This window comes from Rhinoderma darwinii, chromosome 13 (assembly GCF_050947455.1).
Source record: "Rhinoderma darwinii isolate aRhiDar2 chromosome 13, aRhiDar2.hap1, whole genome shotgun sequence".
Taxonomy (NCBI): domain Eukaryota; kingdom Metazoa; phylum Chordata; class Amphibia; order Anura; family Rhinodermatidae; genus Rhinoderma; species Rhinoderma darwinii.
The window spans coordinates 2,013,483-2,041,343 of record NC_134699.1 but is presented as its reverse complement, the minus strand read 5'-3'; the positions used below and the strand labels follow the sequence as shown (position 1 = coordinate 2,041,343).

General features: G+C 47.5%; 1 protein-coding gene across 1 annotated transcript; it reads right to left on the bottom strand.

The window, feature by feature from the left end:
* Positions 1-8: 8 nt before the first annotated feature.
* On the bottom strand, positions 9-27,020 carry PARD6B (par-6 family cell polarity regulator beta). Its single transcript, XM_075845959.1, has 3 exons — positions 26,823-27,020; positions 13,413-13,635; positions 9-5,216 (listed from the first exon to the last, which is right to left on the bottom strand). Exons 1-3 carry the CDS (start codon positions 26,889-26,891, stop codon positions 4,381-4,383), a joined length of 1,128 nt encoding a protein of 375 aa, XP_075702074.1. The 5' UTR covers positions 26,892-27,020; the 3' UTR covers positions 9-4,380.
* Between the last annotated feature and the right edge of the window lie 841 nt (positions 27,021-27,861).

Below are 27,861 nucleotides of genomic sequence, written 5' to 3'. Positions count from 1 at the left end.
GGTTTATTTTTTCCATTTGTAAAAATATATGACATGACGTACTGCAGAAGCAATGATCTGATTGTTGAAAAATTAAAACTTCATTTAGTGATACAAATGCATATTTTACAGAATTGTATTAAAAATACTGACATCTGACGTTTAAAACATTCGGAAATTGTGTAAAAATCACATTTCTCTATAGCCGTAAAACGAGCAACGTGTCACAGCGGGGGCGGGGCTTACCACACGGCGGCCGCGCTTTACTGCTGGATGATCACCGCTTTACAGGGCACATCTGTAATAATCTACATATAATATTCAGTTACTTTCTAAATCCAAATCATCTGAAGTTACATTTTGTCTCTAGTCACCTCCAGAGCTGCAGTCACCAATCTGCTGGACTTCCTACCAAAGAGCAGTGCATTATAGGAAGTCAGATGAGCGTTACAGTTAGGTCAGAACCTATAGTTCATGTCTGACGTGCGGTCTTATACTCTACTCATAGCCAGAGCTGCAGTTCCAATTTTTTTTTTTAGTTTACGGTAACAGACAGCAGTGCATTATGGGAGTTCAGATACCACTTACACAGATCTGAGCCTTTTAGGTCACATGACAGCGGAGTGCCAAATTTTTCTTCCAAGGGCAGCAGCAGCAGAGTTGTATATGCAGCTCTGACTGTGACTGGAGTATATAAGACCATTCACAGCCCGGAGTGAGCACCACATCTCTTACAATGCAGCACAGCCGGAAGATGTAGGGTCATGCAGCCAACAGGAAACCAACAGAAAGTTGAATACAGCTCTGGGTGTGACTAGAGTAAATCACTACAAGGAAAGAAATCATTTGCAGTTACTGAATATTATAGGTGGATTATGTCCAAAAACTCCTACACACGACACAGTTACGGAGCAGCCGCTGCGCCTGGTTAGAAGCCCCATCCCCCGTGACTTTATAGCGCGTTATTTGTACATCCGCTGCGCCAATCACTTCACCAGTTTTACAAGAACGGGAATTATAACAGAAACATTTGATCAATCACAAAGATGTGACCCACGAGCCCAGACGACAATGGTCAGACTCATGGTAGTCACCGGCTTGTGCTTCTATGGAGGTCATTGTATTAAAATATATATATATATCTTTAAAAATAATCTTAAAGGGGAACTCCACCATGATTTATCTACCGGTGGCCCCATCTTTCACGGAATATCCTCGTCAAACTCTGTAAAAAGTGGAGCTCCCCTTTAAGGGACTCTAGTGTTACATTATGTTTACACAATGGTCATCAACAAAGGGTTAACCAACCTCTGAGGTCACATGACATAGGAAGCCATGGTATGACACATGGGGGGGGGGGGGGGGCATTTACTTATTAGACATTTTATTTGCTACAAAATATTTAGTCTCTTCCGGAGGCCACGTCTACACAGTGACCCCTGCCTGCCGGGAGGACCTGCCGATCCGGGAGCCCACCCATAACCTAATGCGTTGCCCTGCGGTGGCACCAACAGTTGTAGCCGGGGGTGGATCCCATGGAGACGTGGCATCCAGACGTGGCATCCATCATACCACAGGTAAAGGAACTTGTTTGGTCATGGCGTCCGCACCGCCATGATTAGTGATGAGGTCATACCCTCTACCGCTATTACCCCCGCTTTATGATTTTTAACCGTTTGCCACACGTGGGTTGTGCGCTGTACCGTATGGTAACACCCACTATGTGGCCTTGTGCTCTCGGGGGTTAAACTCACGAAACAAAACATAGAAAAATAAATCTTCTGTACCCTCCGTAATAAACATGTTACCGGCTGCGGTGGCGTCAGAATACACAGTAATAAGACGGTGGCGGCATTTCTGCGCCTTAAGTCTCACATCAATAAATAATTTCAGCTGACGGGAAGTTTACAAACATTTGCGCCGTGTCGGGGCGTCGTGAGATTAACAGTGACCGTGCCGTAGTATTGCGTTGTGGGGCTTATTATTTAGAGCCGCCCAAGTCCCCATTTATTGTGCCCGGATGGTGGCCAGGGAAAGGGGGAGAAGATAATAAAATATAAGGAATCGGAGGTGCTCGGTGCAGGGGATTCTGGGTAATTCCTTCATGTTCGTCATCAGTCATTCGTTACACAGGATTCTCTTATATATGAAGAGTCAGATACGATTATATACACAGCAATAAATTATATCAAAGTCAAAGCAAAATGTCCAGCGGTTTACAAGAAAAAAAAGCGATCGCAGTCATGTGATCCGATAACGTGATGAATATCGGACTGCACCAGTCGTGAAGTATAAAGGAGGGGGGGTGACTCCTGCGCTGTTGGAGCAGAGTTAAAGCACTGCTCCAACAGTTTACACATATAAAACAGCCTGTACTATACTCCAGAGCTGCACTCACAATTCTGCAGACTTCAGAGCTGAAATCTCTCAGCATTCCTACCTTCCACCGAGTTGGTTCTAGGAATTTGCATTCTGGGTAGTGTAGTCTTTACACCAGGCTCTGTACAGTCATCTGATGTAGGAAAAACTAGCTGCTCCCACCCCTGCATTATAGGAGCTTAACTAAGAAGGGTGTTTGTCCACCAGCTTGCTGACTGTTTCCAGTACCAACCAACAGATTTGTAATTGCAGCTCTGGAGTGTAATACAGGCTCTTTCTGTAACCTGTAAAATGTGTTTAAACGGAAACATTTACTCGAAAATCCGGAAACCGCACATAGGCGAGAAGTCCGGACTGACGAGAAGTCAAACAGGGGGCGACGTCCAGTGTCAAAGAGGAAAATAAGAGGTAGAGCGTCTGACAGGTTCATATTTACAGGTCTGCAGCAACTGCGGCCATGATCCCACACCGGTCACCCAGCAGAAACAACGACAGCCAATAGAAAGACGATCGGACACGACCTCGCTGCGAGATGCTGCAATGGTCTCTTAAAGGGGATGCTCGGATTTTTGGTGACCCCCTTATTACGTCAGGATCACCATATAGAGCAGGAGCCCCCATCTAATGATCAGAAGCGAGGGCCACGTCCAGCGCAGCTCTCAATGTGGGGAAAAACGTGATATGAGCGGGGGGGCCCCTTTAACTGCTCCCTCTTATGCAGGGAATCTTTGGAGCGGAGCCCTTCTTAGTGAACTGGGTTGATAACTGAAGGCAATAGAGCTGAAAATTAACCCTTTCATAAACAGCTTTGTGTAAAATCTTAACCCATCGTTAATAGCAGCATCAGATTTATAGAATATATACATTAGTAGTATGGTGTTAGACTAAGCACAAGTGCCATGCGTATAGGGGTAAAGAGGAAGAGTCCGGCCCGTACCCAGAAGGCACCAGTGCGGCCTTTACACGGATCACTGTCCACACAGCGGCCATATTAACACCACAAAGGAAGGCGCAGCCAGTGTGTACAGCGACATACGGGGGTCACAGCAGAAATAACACATTATCGCTACAGATCCGGCATCACGTCATGTATATTATATCCAGCGACAAGACTGACTTGTCGTCTACACACAGGGGCCATGCTGGGGGCCACACTTATAAGGAGCCAGTGGGTCAACGGCATGCGGGCCACATCAGGAGGAAACGCTTGGGCCCCTCCAAGTTACAAGTGAATCGTGTTACCCCGCCAATGGGAGTCTGAGGTCACTTACGCCTGATGGTCAGCTCTGATTGGTTAAGTGCCCAGTGATTGAAAGGTGCTCCACCAATCAGTGGTCCCCTGATACTAAAGGAAAGCACTGATTGGTGGAGCACTCATCCGGCCGAACCCTCTGTGTGTAGACGACCCACATGTGCAAATAATTCCAGTTACAGGTAATCATATACATTACAACGAGTCAGCGACACCCGGCAAGGTCTGCTGGTCAATAACCTCGGCGATCCAGAGATCTGATTACGATCACCCACTACCGGGTCAGTTCTGAAGAGAATTCCAGTGTAGAAAACGAACAAGTCCAATGATTTTACACGGACGCCACGCTGATCATGTCGCCATGTGTGATGGCCGGACCCTCGCCAGCCAGATACCGAGATACAACGGAACTGAAGACAACAAGATATGAAAATACAAAATGCAGAATATGGTGCTCACAGGGCACCTCGTCTGCTTGATCACCGCGCTATAGGTGGAGGGGCCTTTTGTTCGCCTATGGAATGCAAAAACCAACATAAAAACACTTTATCATAACTTTTTTGTTTTTTTCTTTCCTTCATTTCACAAAAATAGAATAGCAAGTCCTGAGGGGACAGGAGACCCGCGGATGAGATAAACTATACAATATATTTCTTAATATAAAAAAAATGATTTTGCAAGTAGAATGTCACACGAATCAAAAAAGGTTAAAAACTAAAAAAAAGAAAGAAAAAAAAATGTGCAACGAAGCGCCACGTCCGGCCCGGCGTTCACAGTGTAAGAATGGTGCCATCTTCTTCCAAGATCTTAGTGTCGTGGTTATGCCCAATGTGGTCCAGGCTGCCGGAGCTGGCAGATAAGTGTGTGCGGTACGTCGATGATATAAATCCGTTCTGTGGGGAATCGTGGTAAGAGTCGTGCTGGGTTAAGGACTCCAGACTCTCGGTGGAAGGTGCCGCCCTGGGGATGACCGAGGTGCCGCCCTCCTCTATGATAATGTCCTCATCGTCGCTCTGCGCCTCCTCGGGATGGAAGTTCTGGATGATCTGTTGCGGGGGATGGTTGCCGTACATGCTGGTGCTGCTGTCCGTCGACTGGCCTGAGCTGCCGGAGTTCCTGCTGTTCCGTACCACGTTGTTCCGCTGGTTGGCCGGCCGGACCGTTATGATGAGGTTGTGACTGTTCGCGATCATCATATCGGTGACCTGGTCCAGGCTCTTCCCGGAAACTTCAATGCCGTTGACTTCGAGAACCTCGTCATTGACGGCCAATAATCCGGTGCTTTGGGCGAGTCCTCCAGGAACGAGCCTGGATATGAAGATGCCCGGCACTTTCTCCAGGCCGTGCGGCGTCACGCGGACGCTGGAGCCGTCCCGGATGTAGAAGCCCAGAGGTTTCTCCATTCCGTGTTTGTAGAGTCGCACTCTGCGGTGGGTTTCGGGGAGAATGTCGACATCGATGATGGAGGAAACCGGCCGGAAGTCGCTGGGCATCCCGATGACCAGATGTGGCTTCTTTTTGTTGATGTCTGGGCGAAGAACGGTTGATAGTACGGTCTTCTTCTTGGTCAAAGTATCGGTGCCAAAGGCCGTGTAGTCGGCTTCTTCTGCGGAGGGAAGAAAGAACAAGTCAGAATGAGCGCAAAGAAGAAACGATCACAGATCAGATCACGACGGACAACCAACATGTTATAGAAGGAGCCTCCTCTCAGCAGACCCTACAACACGAGGAACGGGCCCAAATAATATTACAACAAAATTCCAATCGTCCGGCATCCATGAGACCCCCCAGTGCTGACAATGACGTGTGCTGTTAACACTGGCGTCAGTCCCAGAAGATGAGGACCCCCATGGACCTCGCTGCCAGGGACGCTCAGGGGACTATTGGGGAAACTCATGGTAATCCGGCACTTATTTTGCCCCACATTGACAGATTATCAGGAGTGTCGGACTATCAGACTTGTACTGTGTTACATACAGCGCTGACGACTCGTCCGGTGTTTATGAAGAGCTTGTAAGACACGGCCGGGTCTCCTGATGAAGATCACCGACAATTTATGTTTTACTTTACAGCCGCAGGATCTATAATATGAATTATATATGCTCGTTACCGCTCCACAAACGAAGGTGAAACGAGAGGCCGAAGACGTAGAACCTGAACCAAAAACACAAACCCTCCTGGCTGGAGTTAGATGCCGATTCAGTATTTACAATCAGAGGCTAAAAACATGTCCTGACCTACTCGCGCTCGCACAGCTGAAGGTTTGTTACAATGTATCAGTGAAGGCAATGCTCTGTGAGCTGAAGACGGCAACAGCACAAATCCCTCCTCAGTCCTGAGATCTTACCTGCACTAATACATTGCAACAAACCAATCACCTGTGTGAGCAGGACTAGATCAGAATGGGTTTTTCGCTTTGGGATTTAAACAAGAAAGTTTCTATTCACGAACAGTAAGCATAGATCTTGAAAATGGAAATACAAAGCTTAATAGACAGTTGCTAAACATTTCATTCTGCGTATTTGAAGAAATCTGGCCCTTTAAATATTTAATCCTGGCCTCTGCAGGTGATGACTCCGCTGTGTAGACCCATCTATGGAGACCAGGGACTGCGGAGGCTGCGGGTAAACAGAATCCGGCCGGACGGGTTGTTACGTACACACCTGGCAGGAATGCAGCGGCCGCGCCTCTGACGCCTGAGGGTTGTATTTGTGGGGCAGCACATCCAGGTCAGGCTCACACATGCGGCATTTACACACCGCGCAGTTATATAATTAGCCGGTGAGCGCAGGTTTAATCACCGCTCACCTTTACCCTACCTGACCGGGCGATGACTTCACCACAAGGAAGTGAGATCACAATCCAGTAGCCCCCCCCCCCCCCCCCCCGCTTTCTGCAGGAGTGACACACAAACTTCACCGCATGGCGCCATTCCCAGTAGTCACCTGACCGTCCCCGTAGGACGTGCTCCACGCCATGGGATCCCGGTGGTGGATTTTACCATTAATCGAAGGTTAAGGCCCACCTATTCTGCCGAGCGCCAATCAATAACCCGGCACGTCGATCGGCGCTCGTTTGCTCCGTGGCTTTTTGGGAATCTGCAGTTAATACGATCGCTCGTTCCATACATTCTGCATATTGCTGCCAGCACGTCTCCGGTTCACACAAGAAGACATTTTGCCGACAAGCGACCATTTTTCGTGCCGAATAAAAGATTTGATCAGCCGACAATTAATCATTTGCTCGCTGCCGGCTTACACAAAAAATGATTGGGAATGAGCGGTCGTACGAGAACGCATTGGCGAATGGGCCTATAACGGTAAAACACGTCTCTTGCGCCGCCCCCGACATAAGCAGCGTTCTGATATTTTCCGCTATTGGACTCGCACCGCAAGATATTGGAGAAATAATTAATCTGGGCGCTGCCGCATGTACGCAATAACGGATTGTATACCACAATGGCTGCATTTAAAGGGCCAGTCCAGTCTTCCGTAAATACAGCTAAACAGCCTGGACTCCATACTGATACATTTTATCTGCACGGATACATTGTAACAGGGGAGAGAAATGTGCTGCTGATCTGTTTATCTCACAGAGGATTGTATACATTGGATGCAACTGTAACAAACACTCAGCTGTGAAAAAAATATGAATATGAGGTCTGAGTTTTCAGCCTCTGGATATAAACAAGAATGTGTAAAGGACCCGTCACAGGGAACTTCTATGTGTTGGTAAGGCCCAGGATAGCGGGTGCTACACAATGCCAGGCTGCAGTCACGTAAGGTGCATATGACGGCACACACAACTTCCCACCTTTCTTGACTTGTGCGGCTGATTCTTTATGGCGGGATTTAGTGCATCGTTCTGGAGTCCTCAGATACACAAGGTTTTACATTCTTGACTAGTAACGACAGAACAATGTGCCACAACAACCCCCATCAGAGCACAGCACATGAATCACCCAGGAAAGAAGAATGGCGGTAGTCAGGTAACATAGGCCTGGGCTCAGCACAGGGGAATGTTTCTCCTCATCGGTGACGTTATCCACGGTGCTCGGCTGTGCCAGGATCCAAAACATTCCTCAAACTCCTCTATTCTGTGCACCGGCTGCAACCTGACAGCCCCCAGACCACCCGCCGCCCCCATTACAGGAGCCTTCATATATGTTCCTGGCGGGGAACGTCTGCTCTGACCCCTTCCCTTACATAGACAGTAATTGCATTGGGGTCAAGCCGAGAATATGGAGCAAAAACAGTCAAATAGAAGCAAAAATGGGCAGAATCCAACTGTGCAAGGGACTATGGGGGCACACAAAGCCGAAAAATACTGCAGTCCCATCGTTAATGGGGTGACTGGCACCCCACGAGGATCACAGTGCCCCGTAATACAACCAGAACCGTCAGTGTCAGGACAAGAAGGGTTAATATTAACAATGCCGCATCTGCACTTCAGTCATGGACAAATCTTGATGAGCCAAAAAGTTCGAATCCTTTATTAAATCCTCCAGTCACATCATTTATTATACTCCAGTCACCACCAGAGCTGCAGTCACCATTCTCTGTCAGCGCTCAGACTGCAATAGCTGACATACCCTGCTGGATCAGGGTCAGTACAGAGCGCCTGCATTAGACGCGCAGAATTGGATTGACAGACGCCCCTATTCACCTACAGATAATACCCCCCCCCCCCCCATGGAAAGATCTTGTTCTGTGAACGATAGTCCAATAACATAATCCCAAATACGACCAAATTTACCCACAAACTCCATAATTGGCTTTCCAGGAAAATGACGCAACAAGCGGGAAACCCCTGAACCAGCGGCCGGCGTCATTCCACCGAGCAAGGACAAATGTCCGCCCTCCCCCGATGTGAGAAAACCGCGGCAGAAAAATACAATCAATATCAAAGCGCAGGAAGGAATAAGCGGCGGGCGGGATGGGGCAACCTCTGCCGGGCGAGGAGCGTGTCCTTATGTGCCCTTTACCATGAAAGGAAACATTAATACCTGCTGGGCACCTGCCAACTACACCCCATTAAATCTATCTCACTGCACGTCCCGGGAGCGCTCGCCCTCGCCATTATCTGCTGCAGGAACAATGACTCCTATTATACGGAGCCGCCAGGCCAGTCAGCCGCCTTATTAAATATATATACACTGCAGCGGGGCAACTAAGGGGTTAACACGGGCGGCCGTAACGGTGGTCACCCAGCTTTCCCAAACAGGTCTGTTATATATAGAAGAATCGCCAAATAGAATTTGTGACTGAGTTTTTGTAATTTAGGAGTAAAGTGTCGCGGTCCATGATAAAGGAGCAGAGCCGGGCGGCAGAGTAACGTCCAGCGGGTCCGGCCTCCGGGCAGAGCGTCTGTAGAAATATCACAAACTCCCCGCGGCCCGTCCTGCAGGTTAAAGTATTACAGACCCAAGGACACAAAGACACAAAGACGTCCTACACAACGGAGGAAAGATCACCATAATCTGGTGGAAAAGTCACATAAGACGCAGTACACACACACACACAATATACAAAACACACACACCGTATACACACAATATACAAACACACACACACACACACACACAATATACAAACACACGCACCGTATACACAATATACAAACACACACAGTATCCAAATACACACACACAGTATACACAATATCCAAACACACACAGTATACACACAATATACAAACACACACAGTATACACACAATATACAAACACACACAGTATACACATACACACACAATATACAAATACACAGTATACAAACACACACAGTATACAAATACACACACACAGTATACACAATATCCAAATACACACACACACACACACACACACACACACACTATACACAATATCCAAATACACAGTATCCAAATACAGACACACATCTATAAAACACACACACACACACACACACACACGATGCAGTATACACACAATATACAAATACACACACTATATACAGATACACATAAAATGCACAGTATATTTATATACATACTATACACACATATGATGCAGTATATACAGTATACAAACACAATATACATCTATACAAATCCATATAGAACACACACAATATACAAATGCACTGCACTATATTATATACACACACACTATACAAACATGTCACATATATAACACACACATTATATATACTGCTATAGCTACAATATTACATGTGATCCCAAACCGGCCAATCGCTGGCTATAACCGGAGGTGTTTTATATCAGACTGATCATCACATCCGGTCGCCGCGTGTCATCGTTACCGCGGCGGGATCTTTTTTGCCTCGGACATTGGTGTATGTGGCACTAAACAGCTGGACGGAGCCGTATCAACCCCTGCAGCGGATATAGACGGACGGGAACCCCTGCAGCGGATATAGACGGACGGGAACCCCTGCGCTCCGCCGCTCATCCTTCATTCAGTGGCTGCTCCAACAACTCTGAAATCCACAGTCAGCCCTTCACCCACCGCAGACCACACACGGGGAGAGGGGGGCATGAAGGGGAACGACCCCAGACCTGCTGTCCAGGCCCCTGATGTGCAAATAAGACAGAGGGGGGGGGGTAATATTTTCTCCTGTGCACAGTCTGTAGCAGCGCTCAATCCTGATCTGACTGGTTCATGAATATAATGCCAGAACTACAGAAATAACAGTCACCGACTCAAAGATGAGGAGCAAAGAGTGGAAAGTTACTCTGCACAACAGTGAACAGCCCCCCAGAATGACCGGGGTGGGGTCTGACACCGATATGAGGAAATGTGGGCCCAAACGTGTTTACCGCCAAGATGGGGAGGGCCAGATGCAGCAGAGCCGACCAAGACAACCCCGTCCTCGTCATAGAATACTTAAAGGGCTTGTCCAGTGTTCTGTAAAGAAAGCTTAATCCCTGTATAAAGTTCTACTTTCTAATAGACTCCGTATTTCAATTTCAAACCTTGTTCAAGATCTCTGCTTGCTGTCAGGCTCAAAACCCTTTGGATTTATGCGGTTGCCTAAACTATATACAATTGTAACAAATTTTCAGCTATAAGAACTAGATTAGATCTGTAAAGGTTTTGTGTCACATGATGTAAACAACAACAACGTTCACATTCAGCCACTGTAAGCAGAGATCTTGAAACTGGTGAGGAAATGAAACAGTCTATAGTTCTAGTAGCAGCTCATCATCGGTACGTTATAAACGCTTTGCGCTCACACGATTTCCTATACGTTTTCTACCCTCGGTGACACCTACTTTCCCACGTCCGCACACAGGTGTCAGACTCCACCCCCGGGACATAGTGAAGCCGGATCATGTGACGTCACGTAGGGACTGGTTCTCCTTAACCCTTCGGCAGTCCTCGAGGATAATAAAATATGAGATGTCACAAGAACCTTGAATTTCTCGGTCAACGATGAAGAGAATTTCCCCAGAAGCCGAGAACAAAATCTGTTCTCCCAAGATAGAGATGGTAAAATCCCGAGATCAGCGGCGCCTGGAGACACATGGGCATCATCTACACAACCATCTCCAGTCTTGGGGGGTCTACAGGTAAACCTATTTTATGTATTTCATCCTGAGCTTCCTGGTTCACAAACAGTGAAGACTGACACACAGGTAGAATGTGAAGTAACTCTGCACGATAATGCACATCTATATATACACCATTCAGGGTTAGTGGAAAGCTGAGTGACCACCCCTGCAGGCAGCGTAGCGGCGGCCGTTATGACTTTCTATGGTGAATCATTTAAAGGATCCCATAAGTTATTTATATAGAAACGTTATAAACACTGAATATACGCAATGAAGAGGCCGCGTCCCGGCAGCGCCAGTCTGCAGAAATTGCCCCCAAGCGGAATCCATATTGGATCTGGAACTTGTTGTGTGAAAGAAACTACGTAACCGATTGCAACACTATTATAGCCATATAATGAGGCCATTATACGGCGGCTGCTGCCAGAAACACCGGGACAGAAACCAAGCGCATAAAAACAGGTCACATACAGATCGTATCATGGCAGATTTACTATTCAGGGTCCTGGAAAAGCTGGGTAGAGGTCCCGGTGGGAGCGGAAAAGGCAGCCATATTGTTTGTCACTAACTGGTATAAATTCTTCTTCGTTCCTGGGAAAGTTGGGTGACAAACAATATGGCCGACGTTTTATTTCCGCACAGGGGTTGTCATTCAGCTTCTCCAAAACACTGAACGGCAAATCAGTCCAGTCATGCAATGAAATGCCTTCCCTCTCAGAGCTGAATAGAAAGGCCGACTGACCAATCAGGACTCTAGGAAAGTTGGGTGGTGACTCCTGTAGATATCACTAAAGAAAATACTCTTTAAATAGGATGTTCAGGATGAGAAAAACATGGCGACAGCACCCCACCTGTCCATGGGTTGTGTTTGGTATTGCAGCTCAGCTCTATTGATGTGAACAGGGCTGAGCTGTAATACCAGACACAACCTGTGGAGAGGTGTGGCGCTGTTTTTGGGAGATCACCATGTTTTTCTAATCCTGGACTCCACATTTCGAAGTTGCCGATCTCAGCAAAAAGTAAACAAGGCAAATGACTGTAGCAGAAAAACCGACACGGGGAGAAGATAAGAAAACACAAAGTAACAGCAATATCCACACGTCACTCCAGACCTGAGAGCAGCTCGCGCCAGGAAACGCTGAGCTCCGCAGGACGCACGTGTGGGAGATGTTTTTCGACCAAAGCAACGAAATTAAAAGAACAAAAAGTTGCAAAATATTTTCTGTGGGGGAAAAAGTTAAAACAGAATTACAACAAGGTCCAGTGCACAAAGCAACCCGGCGCCAGATAACCGCTCCGTCCAGGACGCCGCCAAATACAACGCAGCGTCGGGCCTTTAAATGTGAACTACAGCTCTGAAGTACGTCGTCACCAATCTCATGATGAAACAAGCAGAGACTTGTATGTGACGTATGAGGGACGGAGGCCAAGACATGAATGATGATTCCTTTATAACGGTTACGTCGGGGAATCTGATCCTGGGATTGAGACGGAACACGAGACCCTGGTAACACGCAGAGAAGGGGTTAATATTAAACACGTTTATCTTCTCCTTACAGTTCCCATATACACACACATTTGCAGTATATATTCACTTCTAAACATCCTTTCATCCTACCCCAGAGCTGCACTCCCAATTCTGCATGCATCAGAGCTGAAATCTCCCAGGATTCCCTGCTTGCCCGTCTCTGCACAGAGCTTGCCTAGTGTTGGAAATGGTCTTCTTTACATCATATTCTGTTCAGTCACCTGGTGCAGGAAAAACTAAGTGCCCCCGATATAGGAGCTCGACTAAATAGTTAGGGGGGTTCTGTCCACAAGCTTGCTGACCGTTTCCAATAACAACCAGTAGAATTGTGAGCGCAGCTCTGGAGTAGAATACAGGATGTATCTCAGGATCAGCAACATTTTGTATGTAGATTAATTTTATATATAAACTGCTTGTCATCGCGTCTGACAGGTTTCCCATTGGAAAAGTAACGCAGCCTCGAACCGAAGTACAACCCAATCATCAATAGCGACCATTAAAGGGGCAGTCTGGGGACCCTTCCTGCTATAGACCAGAACAGAGCGCTGCCACTAAGAACACCTCCTGTTCTGGAAGTGAACTGAACTGTGTATTGATTAGAAATGGACGGTGTATGGCCCTTTAACAACCAGCGTCCAGTCAGACGGAGACAGAAAAGTAGTGGGGGAGGGGACTTTTCTTTCTACGTCCGTTTGAGCGGACACCAGCAGGTGAGATGAAGTCGTGGCCGAGGGTTTACCTTTTCTCTGTAGGAATATCCGGAGTAACGGGTTGGCCGTGGTCATGGCTTTGTGGTAATTGTCGTCGTTGTTAATGGGCAGCAGGTCTCCGTGGATGTCGGCGTATCCCACCAACACGTCCACATTGGGGATTTTGTGCACATGTTGAAGTAATCCATAAAACTCGTCAAACTTCCCTGGCTTAGACCTTTCCAAGGCGAAACGCCGGAATTCTGCGCCAAACTGTAAAAGACAAAAAAAAAACAAATCTATCATCAACGTTAAACCCAGAACTGACGAGTCTACACAGCGGCCCGTACACAAGAATCGCGTCGCAGCTCGCGGTCAGAAGCAACGCAGCCGCGCAAATAGTGGGCTGTCATGTGGCAGAAAGACGTGAAATATCAAAGGTTTACAGGGCAGTCAGGACCAGCGCAAATATTTCTCCCTAAAACCAAATATGACCTAGAGACACAGCCCTGAGATGTCCTCCGCCCGTGCTGGGGTGGGAGACCACCGCCAAAATGTCCATCATAACAGCAGCGGCGGTCACCCAGCTTTACCGTAATTAGATGTGAAGTCACAGCCCTCCCCCGCTCGCTGTGTAAATATGTCACTATGTAGCCTCTCTCAGGCCGGGTTCCCACGTAGCGTAAAAGCTGCGGAATTTCCACAATGGAATTCTGTGCGGAAATTCCCCAGCATTTACAGTAGCAGCAAAGTGGGTGAGATTGAGAAAATCTCCAGCCCTTGCTGCAGGAAAAAACCGCAGCGTAAATGTTAGGGGGGATTCACACGAGCGTGTATTCGGTCCGTGCGGGCCGCGTGGTTTTCACGCGGCACGCATGGACCAATACAAGTCTATGGGGCAGTACAGACAGTCCGTGCTTTTTGCGCAGCGTTTGTCTGCTGCGCAAAAAGCGCGACAGGTTCAATAACTCTGCGTATTTCGCGCATCACGCACCCATTGAAGTCAATGGGTGCGTGAAAATCACGCGCACCACACGGAAGCACTTCCGTGGGACGAGCGTGATTCGCGCAACAGCAGTGAAAAGGATGAATGAAAACCGAAAAGCACCACGTGCTTTTCTGTTTCCGAACATCCAAACGGAGTGTCTTTGCGATGAGCGAAGCCGGACAAGCGTACCGAACTTCACCGGGTTCGGCCAAACTCGTTTTGGCCGATCCCGGCAAAAAAATTATCGGTACGCGACGTCAGGAGATAGTCACTGTCCATGGTGCTGAAAGAGTTAAACTGTTTCAGCACCATGGACAGTGACTTGCGATCCCAAAATACATTAACCTGTAAAAAAAAACCGAAGTTCTAACTTACCGATTACTCATGTCTCCTTCCTGCAGTCCGACCTCCCGGGATGACACTTCAGTTCAAGTGACAGCTCCAGCCAATCACAGGCCAAGCACAGGCTGCAGCCAATCACAGGCTGCAGCGGTCACTTGGACTGCTGCGTCATCCAGGGAGGTGGGGCCCGATGTCAAGAGAGGCGCGTCACCAAGGACGCGTCACCAAGGACGCGTCACCAAGGCAACGGCCGGGAAGTTCTCGGTAAGTAGGAACTTTATCTTTTTTTTTTACAGGTTTTTCGCTGTTGTGTTCGGCATTCACTGTCGAGGGTGCTGAAAGAGTTAGCTCTTTCAGCACCTTGGACAGTGACGGGCGTTGACAAGCATGAGCTCTATGATGCCGGCTGCGCGAAAATCACGCAGCCGCGCATCGGACACGCATGACACACGCAGCTGTCAAATGGTTTTTGCGCTCGCAAAACGCTGCGTTGTTTGCGCGCGCAAAAACGCAACGTTCGTGTGAATCTGCCCTTAAGGCCCTGTTCACACTGAGTTTTTTTTTCTGCAGGCACAAAAAACTGCCTCAAAATTCCTTCAGGAATTTTGAGGCAGATTTTGACCTGCCGGCAGAAAATATGACTTCTTTTTCCCGTGAGCGTGTTTTTTTTGCACTTGCAGTAAAAAAAAAAAAAAATGCCTCCGCCTCCCAATGAAATCAATGGGAGCCGTCTTCAGACGTTTCTTGGAGCGGTTTCCGACCCAGTTTCCGCGTCAACAAAACCCAGTGTGAACGGGGCCAAGTAAATTTGCCTTTGGTGTGGAATTTAAATCAATTTCTGCTGCGTTTTTGTTGATTTTCTGTTGCATGTGGATGAAAATCCCTCAACAAAAAGCCAAATGCTGTGACTTTTGCAGCGATTACACCACAAAAAAGAAAAAAATTAAAGATCGCAACTTCGGAAAACAAAAAAGAACCAAAAGTTACCCAGAACGCCCTTGTTCTTCCGGCAGTCCGGCCTCCTGCGATGACGTTTCATCCCATGTGACCGCTGCAGCCAATCACAGGCTGCAGACTCCTCATAGGAGGCCGGAGCGGACATCGGAGGAGGGAGGGTGTAAGTGGAGCTATTTCCTCCGCAGCAGAAATTCGATTCGAAAAATCTCACCACGTGGGGAGAATTTTCTAATGGAATGTACGGGGGGTTCCAGGTCGGACACGCTGCGTAATTTTTAGGCAGCGTATCCGACCCGTAGGACCCCGGCCTAAGGGAATATTGACACGCGCAGTCACCTGTATGGGACAGAACATAGGATGGCCGACATCTCTACGGCGTGAACCCTTCCTGCTCTGCCTGTGTAACTGTCAGTCTTCACTGCAGTTCTGGAATTCTACTGCTGCACCGGGAGGCTCTGGATGAAGGTTTATAGGACCTGCACAGACCGGGAGTACACAAGACAAGACGAAAACCATGCGGGAGATTGATCAAAACCGTCCAACAGTCAAACCGCCCTTGTTTTACGTAACATCCAATCAGAGATCGGCATTCATTTCTTAAACTGCTCTGATTGGTAACTATGGTTGACAAGGTGAGTTTTTTTGTTAGCGTTTTTCATAATAAAGCTTCTAATCGTCATGGTAATGGCGCAGCGTCAGTCACTGCAAACTTCGGGGATTCTTAAAGTGGCGGTATTTTATAAACACCACAGGCAGAGGTTCTATGGCCACACGATCCCCGATCTCTAAGCGTCCAATCACATTGCCCGTGACTAGCACAGAACGCGGTTCAGTTTTTGTGGCAATGTCACAACCCTTTGTTTTGTATGCGCCGCCCCCGGGGTCGGTCGTCAGCGGCGTACGTCCCGATACCTCGTCCCACTGGGATCAGACACACCTATGTATGAGTAAGAGGTCAGCGCACACATTCTGCCGGCTCTAGGAAGGACGAGCGCCTGAGTCAGGCAGATAATCACCGAACGCACAAATACCTCGCCGTGCCTCATCTGCTGCGCACGCACTGCTGCAGGTATGCGGCTCGCTAACACCAATTAACCCCTTCAGCTCTTTAATAAGAACAGACCGCCCATTTAATAGCAGGGAACATCCTCTTAATACAGAGAACGTCTAGTTTATTGCTCCCCAGTTATATGAGGGGTGAACCCTTTAATTTTCTATTCACGGCGCAATGGCGAGGTCACATGGAAATGCGGCCAAACTGGAGGAGGCGTTTGTGGAATTTACGGAGGAAAAAAACAAATATGTTGTCCAAAAGGACGGAAAAAATAAAAAGCCCAGATACGGGTCGTCCTCAGAGACTTTCCTGAAGTGACCGGCAGCGATCGCTAAATACGGATGGGTTTTTTTTTACAAAGAATCCGCGGCAGAAATCCTTGGCCGACGCGATCGTAGATGACCCGGCGGATCCGTGCGAGGATTATCCCCATTGACGCGTAATGTTTGCACCGGTCAGAGTATTTAGGGTCACCTGCACGTATTGGATCCACAGACCTGCGTACCCCATAATCCCCTCATGGTACACAGTGCACGATCTGCGCAAGCGACGCGGTGTGGGGTGTTATCCGTTTCCCTTCAAAGACACTCAGTAAAGAGGAACTAAACGTTCAACAAACTTCTGACGTGTCATAGTGAGATATAATAGTGACATGTCAGAGGTTTGGATTGGTAGGGGGTCCGAGCACTGAGACCCCACCGATCGCTAGAACGAAGCATCTGAAGTTCTCGTGTGATCGCTCGGCCGCTTCGTGTCTGTTCAGCTTTTTCCGGAAATAAATGTATCGGTGACCGGAGTCAATATAAAGTCTATGAGCCCGTCCTCCGATACATCGGCTTTCCCGAAAGAGCTGAACAGACACGAAGCGGCCGAGCGATCACACGAGACCTTCAGCTGCTTCGTTCTAGCGATCGGTGGGGGTCTCAGTGCTCGGACCCCCACCAATCCAAACCTCTGACATGTCACTATTATATCTCACTATGACCAGTCAGAAGTTTTTTGAACGTTGACCCTTTACGGTAAAGTAAATTCTTCCCGTGCCCTCAGGGGTCAGTAGACAATCTGACAGCAGGTGCAGCTCCTCTCTACACGGTCACCAGCCGGGCGGTGCGCGGAGACGCATACAAGCCGAAACTGTCCTGTCCACCAGCAGCAACTACCGCTAACATGGTGCCCGGACAGCCTGCCCATGGGTTTAGGTGGTGTAGATCATTACACTGGAGAGTGTGGTGCCCGCGGTTGCTGCACCCGCCTGGTAATATTCTACATCAGAGTACAGAGCAGATCGCCCAGATTGCGGAGGGGAACACTGAGATAATGGGCTCGTCCAGCCTGCTGTATAATAAAAGGTTCTGCAACACACTAATAGACTGTGTTTGACTTATTTCCCATCTCCCAGATCTCTGCTTGCTGTCATTAACTGGAAACATTCTTGTTACCGTTCAGAGACTAAAGTCCACCCAGGCCAGCTGAGGGTTTGTATCAGTGTAGGCAATTCTAGGTGTGTTAATAGAAGGTTGATACATTGGAGCAAACCCTCACACTATGAGGTCAATGCCGCTGTTCAGCGATGTTGCAGAAATTTTCGTTTACGCAGAAGTGGGCGACCCCGTGAACGCCGTGTGACCGCACATCTGCTGCACTGTAGACATTTTCCAGGAACTCAGTTATTCGCAATCGGCACGCTGAAGAATAAACGTGAAATATCAAAGGTTACAACTGAATCGAAATCGTTCGCAGCCGCGTGTAAACATACAAGATAAAGGTGGCGGTCACAGGGGAGACGTTCACCCTGCGCCCGTCTCCCCCGCTGCGTCTACTGATCTGTGTACAGTCGTAGGGGACTGAATATGAAGGCCAGCAAGGAGTATGGGCGGGACTGGTGGTCTCTGTGGCATCACCACTGCCCCTTCGGGACAAGATTCACAACAGGGCAACGATATAAAGCGGTGTATTCATAAAGTGTCCGTCTGCCAACATGGAAGCAAATACAGCAAAGGCACCGATAACATAAAACTGGGCACCCTCACACCCCATTATCTATTGCTATACCTGAATTGTGCCATGGCTGCCTCTATGGCATGCATTCACTTGTATGCCAGTCTATAGTTAAGATTCCCCCATAATGACCACATGGAGAGGAAGGGGTGGGAGATGGAACTGAAAAGGAAAAGTCTGCGGCAGCCGTGGAGCAGAGTATTTAAGGAGAGTTACTAAAAATATTAAATACAATTTACCAAAACTAGTGCAAAGAGGGAAAGACGCTCATAACAACCAATAGGAGTCTCCGGAAAAGGAGAGCTGAAATGTGATTGGTTCTTTGGGAAACTGCTCCACTTTGCACTGGTTTTGATCCATGTCCCCCAGGAGCTCACACAGGCAGCAGTCATCCCTTCCATGTGAAGCTGCAACACTCAGTAGTACTGAATAGTCGTATGCATTGCTGCACTACAGTCCCCTCAGCTTTACAGCAGGTGCAGAGTCCAGGAGGCCCAGCTTTCACCTGCTGGTGGCAATGCCCGGCCCGCTGACCTGAGGTAAGGTTGGACATGCTCATGAATAGGCTGGTTAAGTCCTGGGCCGCCATGCTGGATTACAACCTGCAGGAGGCGATGTCACCAGGACAGGACATCGTAAGACGCTGGACGCTAATTATAACCTGTACCCCTGAGCGTTACCTGGAGGAGGCCCCTCCGAAAACCATCCACAAGGCTGCGCTGGCAGCAAGTGCAACAAAAACCATCCCCCTAAAATCACAAAGTCCCCAATAAATGGACGTTCTGGACTCGTGATCGTCTGAGATCGTATCTGTCTGTTCTTCATTATCTCCGTCTCTGGGAACGTTAAGTGATAACCACTGCGACCTCCGTTACCGCTTCTATGGACGGGACTGTCAGATATTGAAAGCTGTAGACAAGAAAACCTGAATATGTACAGAGTGACACCTGTGCACCAGGTAAGTCAGCCCTTCAGGTCTCTGGGGCGCTGGGTGACAGGTAATATGGCTGCCAGCTTCTACTACGGAGGATCTCCACTTTCTACTCAGCAATGCTTTACAAAAATAGGCAGATCTGACACTCAGACTCTAGGAAAGCTGGGTGACCACAAATATGGCTGCCATTCCAAAGTCCAAGGGCTCTGGCTAAACTTCTTAAAGTGCCATAAAAAAGTATCCCCCCCACCACTACCACCACCATCATCACTACTACAGGTGCTTTTCCGGTTTTCTTGCGTTAGAAATTTTAATTGCATCGCCACACAACACAACTACTAATACTACTACCACCACCACCACCACCACCACACAACTACTGCCACCATCGCCACACAACACGACTACTACCACCATCGCCACACAACACAACTACTACTACTACCACCACCACCACCACCACACAACTACTACCACCATCGCCACACAACACGACTACTGCCACCATCGCCACACAACACAACTACTACCACCATCGCCACACAACACGACTACTACCACCACCACCACCACACAACACGACTACTGGCACCATCGCCACACAACACGACTACTGGCACCATCGCCACACAACACGACTACTGGCACCATCGCCACACAACACGACTACTACCACCACCGCCACACAACACGACTACTACCACCATCGCCACACAACACGACTACTACCACCATCGCCACACAACACGACTACTACCACCTTCGCCACACAACACGACTACTACCACCATCGCCACACAACACGACTACTACCACCATCGCCACACAACACGACGACTACTACCACCACCGCCACACGACTACTAGCACCACCATCGCCACACAACACAACTACTAGCACCACCGTCGCCACACAACACGACTACTAGCACCACCGTCGCCACACAACACGACTACTAGCACCACCGTCGCCACACAACACGACTACTAGCACCACCGTCGCCACACAACACGACTACTAGCACCACCGTCGCCACACAACACGACTACTAGCACCACCGTCGCCACACAACACGACTACTAGCACCACCGTCGCCACACAACACGACTACTAGCACCACCGTCGCCACACAACACGACTACTAGCACCACCGTCGCCACACAACACGACTACTAGCACCACCGTCGCCACACAACACGACTACTACCACCTTCGCCACACAACACGACTACTACCACCATCGCCACACAACTACTGCCACCATCGCCACACAACACGACTACTACCACCACCGCCACACAACACGACTACTACCACCATCGCCACACAACACGACTACTACCACCACCATCGCCACACAACACGACTACTACCACCGTCACCACACAACACGACTACAAGCACCACCGTCGCCACACAACACGACTACTACCACCACCGTCGCCACACAACACGACTACTACCACCACCGTCGCCACACAACACGACTACCGTCGCCACACAACACGACTACTAGCACCACCGTCGCCACACAACACGACTACTAGCACCACCGTCGCCACACAACACGACTACTAGCACCACCGTCGCCACACAACACGACTACTACCACCACCGTCGCCACACAACACGACTACTACCACCGTCGCCACACAACACGACTACTACCACCGTCGCCACACAACACGACTACTACCACCATCGCCACACAACACGACTACTACCACCGTCGCCACACAACACGACTGCCACTGTGTAGTGTACATCTTACACTGATCCTATATACAGACACTACATCTCCTCTGTATACATCTTATACTGATCCTATATACAGACACTACATCTCCTCTGTGTACATCTTATACTGATCCTATATACAGACACTACATCTCCTCTGTGTACATCTTATACTGATCCTATATACAGATACTACATCTCCTCTGTGTACATCTTATACTGATCCTATATACAGACACTACATCTCCTCTGTGTACATCTTATACTGATCCTATATACAGATACTACATCTCCTCTGTGTACATCTTATACTGATCCTATATACAGATACTACATCTCCTCTGTGTACATCTTATACTGATCCTATATACAGATACTACATCTCCTCTGTGTACATCTTATACTGATCCTATATACAGACACTACATCTCCTCTGTGTACGTCTTTTACTGATCCTATATACAGACACTACATCTCCTCTGTATACATCTTATACTGATCCTATATACAGATACTACATCTCCTCTGTGTACATCTTATACTGATCCTATATACAGACACTACATCTCCTCTGTGTACATCTTATACTGATCCTATATACAGATACTACATCTCCTCTGTATACATCTTATACTGATCCTATATACAGACACTACATCTCCTCTGTGTACATCTTATACTGATCCTATATACAGACACTACATCTCCTCTGTATACATCTTATACTGATCCTATATACAGACACTACATTTCCTCTGTGTACATCTTATACTGATCCTATATACAGATACTACATCTCCTCTGTGTACATCTTATACTGATCCTATATACAGATACTATATCTCCTCTGTGTACATCTTATACTGATCCTATATACAGATACTACATCTCCTCTGTATACATCTTATACTGATCCTATATACAGACACTACATCTCCTCTGTGTACATCTTATACTGATCCTATATACAGATACTACATCTCCTCTGTGTACATCTTATACTGATCCTATATACAGATACTACATCTCCTCTGTATACATCTTATACTGATCCTATATACAGACACTACATCTCCTCTGTGTACATCTTATACTGATCCTATATACAGACACTACATCTCCTCTGTGTACATCTTATACTGATCCTATATACAGACACTACATCTCCTCTGTGTACATCTTATACTGATCCTATATACAGACACTACATCTCCTCTGTGTACATCTTATACTGATCCTATATACAGATACTACATCTCCTCTGTATACATCTTATACTGATCCTATATACAGATACTCCATCTCCTCTGTATACATCTTATACTGATCCTATATACAGATACTACATCTCCTCTGTGTACATCTTATACTGATCCTATATACAGATACTACATCTCCTCTGTATACATCTTATACTGATCCTATATACAGATACTACATCTCCTCTGTATACATCTTATACTGATCCTATATACAGACACTACATCTCCTCTGTGTACATCTTATACTGATCCTATATACAGACACTACATCTCCTCTGTGTACATCTTATACTGATCCTATATACAGACACTACATCTCCTCTGTGTACATCTTATACTGATCCTATATACAGATACTACATCTCCTCTGTATACATCTTATACTGATCCTATATACAGATACTACATCTCCTCTGTATACATCTTATACTGATCCTATATACAGACACTACATCTCCTCTGTGTACATCTTATACTGATCCTATATACAGACACTACATCTCCTCTGTGTACATCTTATACTGATCCTATATACAGACACTACATCTCCTCTGTGTACATCTTATACTGATCCTATATACAGACACTACATCTCCTCTGTGTACATCTTATACTGATCCTATATACAGACACTACATCTCCTCTGTGTACATCTTATACTGATCCTATATACTGACACTACATCTCCTCTGTGTACATCTTATACTGATCCTATATACAGACACTACATCTCCTCTGTATACATCTTATACTGATCCTATATACAGACACTACATCTCCTCTGTGTACATCTTATACTGATCATATATACAGATACTACATCTCCTCTGTGTACATCTTATACTGATCCTATATACAGACACTACATCTCCTCTGTGTACATCTTATACTGATCCTATATACAGACACTACATCTCCTCTGTGTACATCTTATACTGATCCTATATACAGACACTACATCTCCTCTGTGTACATCTTATACTGATCCTATATACTGACACTACATCTCCTCTGTGTACATCTTATACTGATCCTATATACAGATACTACATCTCCTCTGTATACATCTTATACTGATCCTATATACAGATACTACATCTCCTCTGTATACATCTTATACTGATCCTATATACAGACACTACATCTCCTCTGTGTACATCTTATACTGATCCTATATACAGATACTACATCTCCTCTGTATACATCTTATACTGATCCTATATACAGATACTACATCTCCTCTGTATACATCTTATACTGATCCTATATACAGATACTACATCTCCTCTGTATACATCTTATACTGATCCTATATACAGATACTACATCTCCTCTGTATACATCTTATACTGATCCTATATACAGACACTACATTTCCTCTGTGTACATCTTATACTGATCCTATATACAGATACTACATCTCCTCTGTGTACATCTTATACTGATCCTATATACAGATACTACATCTCCTCTGTATACATCTTATACTGATCCTATATACAGATACTACATCTCCTCCGTATACATCTTATACTGATCCTATATACAGACACTACATCTCCTCTGTGTACATCTTATACTGATCCTATATACAGATACTACATCTCCTCTGTATACATCTTATACTGATCCTATATACAGACACTACATTTCCTCTGTGTACATCTTATACTGATCCTATATACAGATACTACATCTCCTCTGTGTACATCTTATACTGATCCTATATACAGATACTACATCTCCTCTGTATACATCTTATACTGATCCTATATACAGATACTACATCTCCTCCGTATACATCTTATACTGATCCTATATACAGACACTACATCTCCTCTGTGTACATCTTATACTGATCCTATATACAGATACTACATCTCCTCTGTATACATCTTATACTGATCCTATATACAGACACTACATCTCCTCTGTGTACATCTTATACTGATCCTATATACAGATACTACATCTCCTCTGTATACATCTTATACTGATCCTATATATATACTACATCCCCGCTCTGGATCGGTTATCGTTGACGTTATTTTTTAATCTCCGATTATCGCCCTCCTCGCCCGTTCTGTTGGGCGGCTTCTCGTCAGGTTTGGATTTGTGCCATATTCTTTCTATTTTGCTATAATGGATTTCTTGCTACTCCATTTGGGATATTATACTATAACCCGGATCTCTACTTCACCACTTTCCCTCTGACCTGTTTGGAGGGTCCTCGGTCTTCATGTTGCTGCAGACTCTTTCAGACCAGGTGGATTTATACTGACGTCATGTGACACTTTGATTGTTTAATTTTGTGACTTCTGAAGTTCATTGGTTTGACCAGATCTTATTTAGGGGTTTCATAGATAAGGGGGTGAATACATAAGTACTCACAACTTTAGTTTTCAGCATTTTTTTATTTATTTTTTTACTATTTTGTCAGGTCCGTTACATAATATCAAATTTACATCCATTTCAATTCCAGATTGTAATGCAACGAAACAGTAAAAACACCACGAGGGTGAATACTTCTGCATGCACTATATATAGCAAGAAATCTCCCACGTGTGCATCATTGTATAAGGAGTCAGTTGTGCCATGCAGAACTTCAGGAGAGCTGAATGACAACTTCACAGCTCGTCCAACTGGCGGTCACCAATCTTTCCCAGCAATAATGAAGATGAATTGAATCACTTCACAGCAGAGACTTCAGGTTTTAGACTTTACTTGGGGTTTCAAAATTTTAGGTGGAAAGGCTCCGCTGCAAGTGGACAATACACACTGCTACACCTGCACGGCCCAGTAGGAGTTGTATTTACAGACCAGCTGTGTACAGCAGGAAGAGCAAAGTGACGTCACTGGTTCATTGTGACTGCGCCAAACCCAGGTGATGCGGACAACGTGTATATGGCAGTTCTCGCCCCATTACGTAAGCACCGGGCAACTTCCTATCCGCTCATTCCAGACTAGATTCTATATTTAGCTGTTACAATCCACACACCTAGAGATCAGCGTTATGTAACGAGCGCAAATAATAACAAGTGATAGCAAGAGATACAATGTAACCCTGAGGATGAGCGGGGGGGGGGTTGGGGGTTCAACACTGTATACAATGTAACCCTGAGGATGAGCGGGGGGGGGGGGGGGACGACAACACTGTATACAATGTAACCCTGAGGATGAGCGGGGGGGGGGGGGGGGGGGGCACCGTATACAATGGCAAGGGCATAGACTGGTCTACAGAGGCGCCAGCCACATCCTATACATAACCTGGAAACACCAAATAACTTCTCCCCAGGCACGTGCCCAGCGCCTCGCACTTGTCATACAGTGCCCAACACTAACAGTGCCCGCCGCCCCGCTCCTCACAGTGCCTAGTGCCCCGCTCCTCACAGTGCCCACCGCCCCGCACTTCTGACACAGTGCCCGCCGCCCCGCTCCTCACAGTGCCCACCGCCCTGCTCCTCACACAGTGCCTGCCGCCCTCTCCTCACACAGTGCCCACCGCCCCGCTCCTCACACAGTGCCCGCCGCCCCGCTCCTCACAGTGCCCGCCACCCCGCACTTCTCACAGTGCCCGCCGCCTGCTCCACAGTGCCAGCCCGCCGCCCCGCTCCTCACACAGTGCCCGCCGCCCCGCTCCTCACACAGTGCCCGCCATCGCGCTCCTCACACAGTGCCCGCCGCCCCCCGCTCCTCACAGTGCCCACCACCCCCCGCTCCTCACAGTGCCCACCACCCCCCGCTCCTCACAGTGCCCACCACCCCCCGCTCCTCACAGTGCCCGCCGCTCCTCACACAGTGCCCAGCTCTACAGAACCTTCTCTGCCATACCACATTGTATCTGGTAAAAGCCCCTCACCTTGTAGCAGTCTCTCCCAGCAGGATGCTGCCCCCATTACTCACCACCATCCCCCTGGCAGGTGCCCTCTTCCCATGTCTGCTCAGCAGATTCAGTCATTACCTTCCGTCACTAGGCGGTGCCCGTCATTAGAACCCTCCTCACCTGGCAGGTGTTCTCCCTCCACTGCAGGTGCCCACATGGTACCCCCCATCCTATATATCAGGTGTCCGCCAGGTGTATGTCAGGTGCCCCCGCCACGTCCCCCTCCTCTTCTGCGGCACGTATCCCCCAACATGTCACCTCCTCCACCCCCGACAGGTGCCCCCTCCTCTGCCCCGGCACGTACCTTGCTCTTCACCTCCACGGTGCCCAGGGACCTGCTGCTGGTGCCCGCAGTCCGGTGGCTCCGGTTCATGTTGCCGCTCCTCTCCTCGTCCACCTTGTGCCTGGAAGGTATTCCCGTGTGACACGGAGCTCGGGGCCGCCTACGTCACCGCCCCGCCTCCCGGTCATCTGCGTCAGCGCCACGCCCACTGCCCCCTACATACCACGCCCACCACACGGCGAGCAGGACACCTGGAAAGAAACGCTGCGTTACGTAATGACGTCGCCCGGGCCGGCTGCCATGGAAACAACAACAAACGTGACAGCCGAGTGCTTATAGAGGGCGCTCAATGTGATATATAAATACTCCCCCTCTATAGTGCCCGCCGCCCCGACATCTACCTGTATATAAGACTTGTCCTCCTCCTGTATAGTGACATCTACCTGTATATAAGACGTGTCCTCCTCCTGTATAGTGACATCTACCTGTATATAAGACGTGTCCTCCCCCTCTATAGACATCTACCTGTATATAAGACGTGTACTCCCCCTGTATAGTGACATCTACCTGTATATAAGACGTGTCCTCCCCCTCTATAGACATCTACCTGTATATAAGACGTGTACTCCCCCTGTATAGTGACATCTACCTGTATATAAGACGTGTCCTCCCCCTCTATAGACATCTACCTGTATATAAGACGTGTCCTCCTCCTGTATAGTGACATCTACCTGTATATAAGACGTGTACTCCCCCTGTATAGTGACATCTACCTGTATATAAGACGTGTCCTCCCCCTCTATAGACATCTACCTGTATATAAGACGTGTACTCCCCCTGTATAGTGACATCTACCTGTATATAAGACGTGTCCTCCTCCTGTATAGTGACATCTACCTGTATATAAGACGTGTCCTCCTCCTGTATAGTGACATCTACCTGTATATAAGACGTGTCCTCCTCCTGTATAGTGACATCTACCTGTATATAAGACGTGTACTCCCCCTGTATAGTGACATCTACCTGTATATAAGACGTGTACTCCCCCTGTATAGTGACA

Coding starts and splice junctions, on each gene's coding strand:
- PARD6B (XM_075845959.1), bottom strand. CDS start 26,891: ATGAACCGGAGCCACCGGACTGCGGGCACCAGCAGCAGGTCCCTGGGC. Junction 13,636..26,822: donor CCGTGGAGGTGAAGAGCAAG/GTACGTGCCGGG, acceptor TGTCTTTTACAG/TTTGGCGCAGAATTCCGGCG. Junction 5,217..13,412: donor GATATTCCTACAGAGAAAAG/GTAAACCCTCGG, acceptor TTCCCTCCGCAG/AAGAAGCCGACTACACGGCC.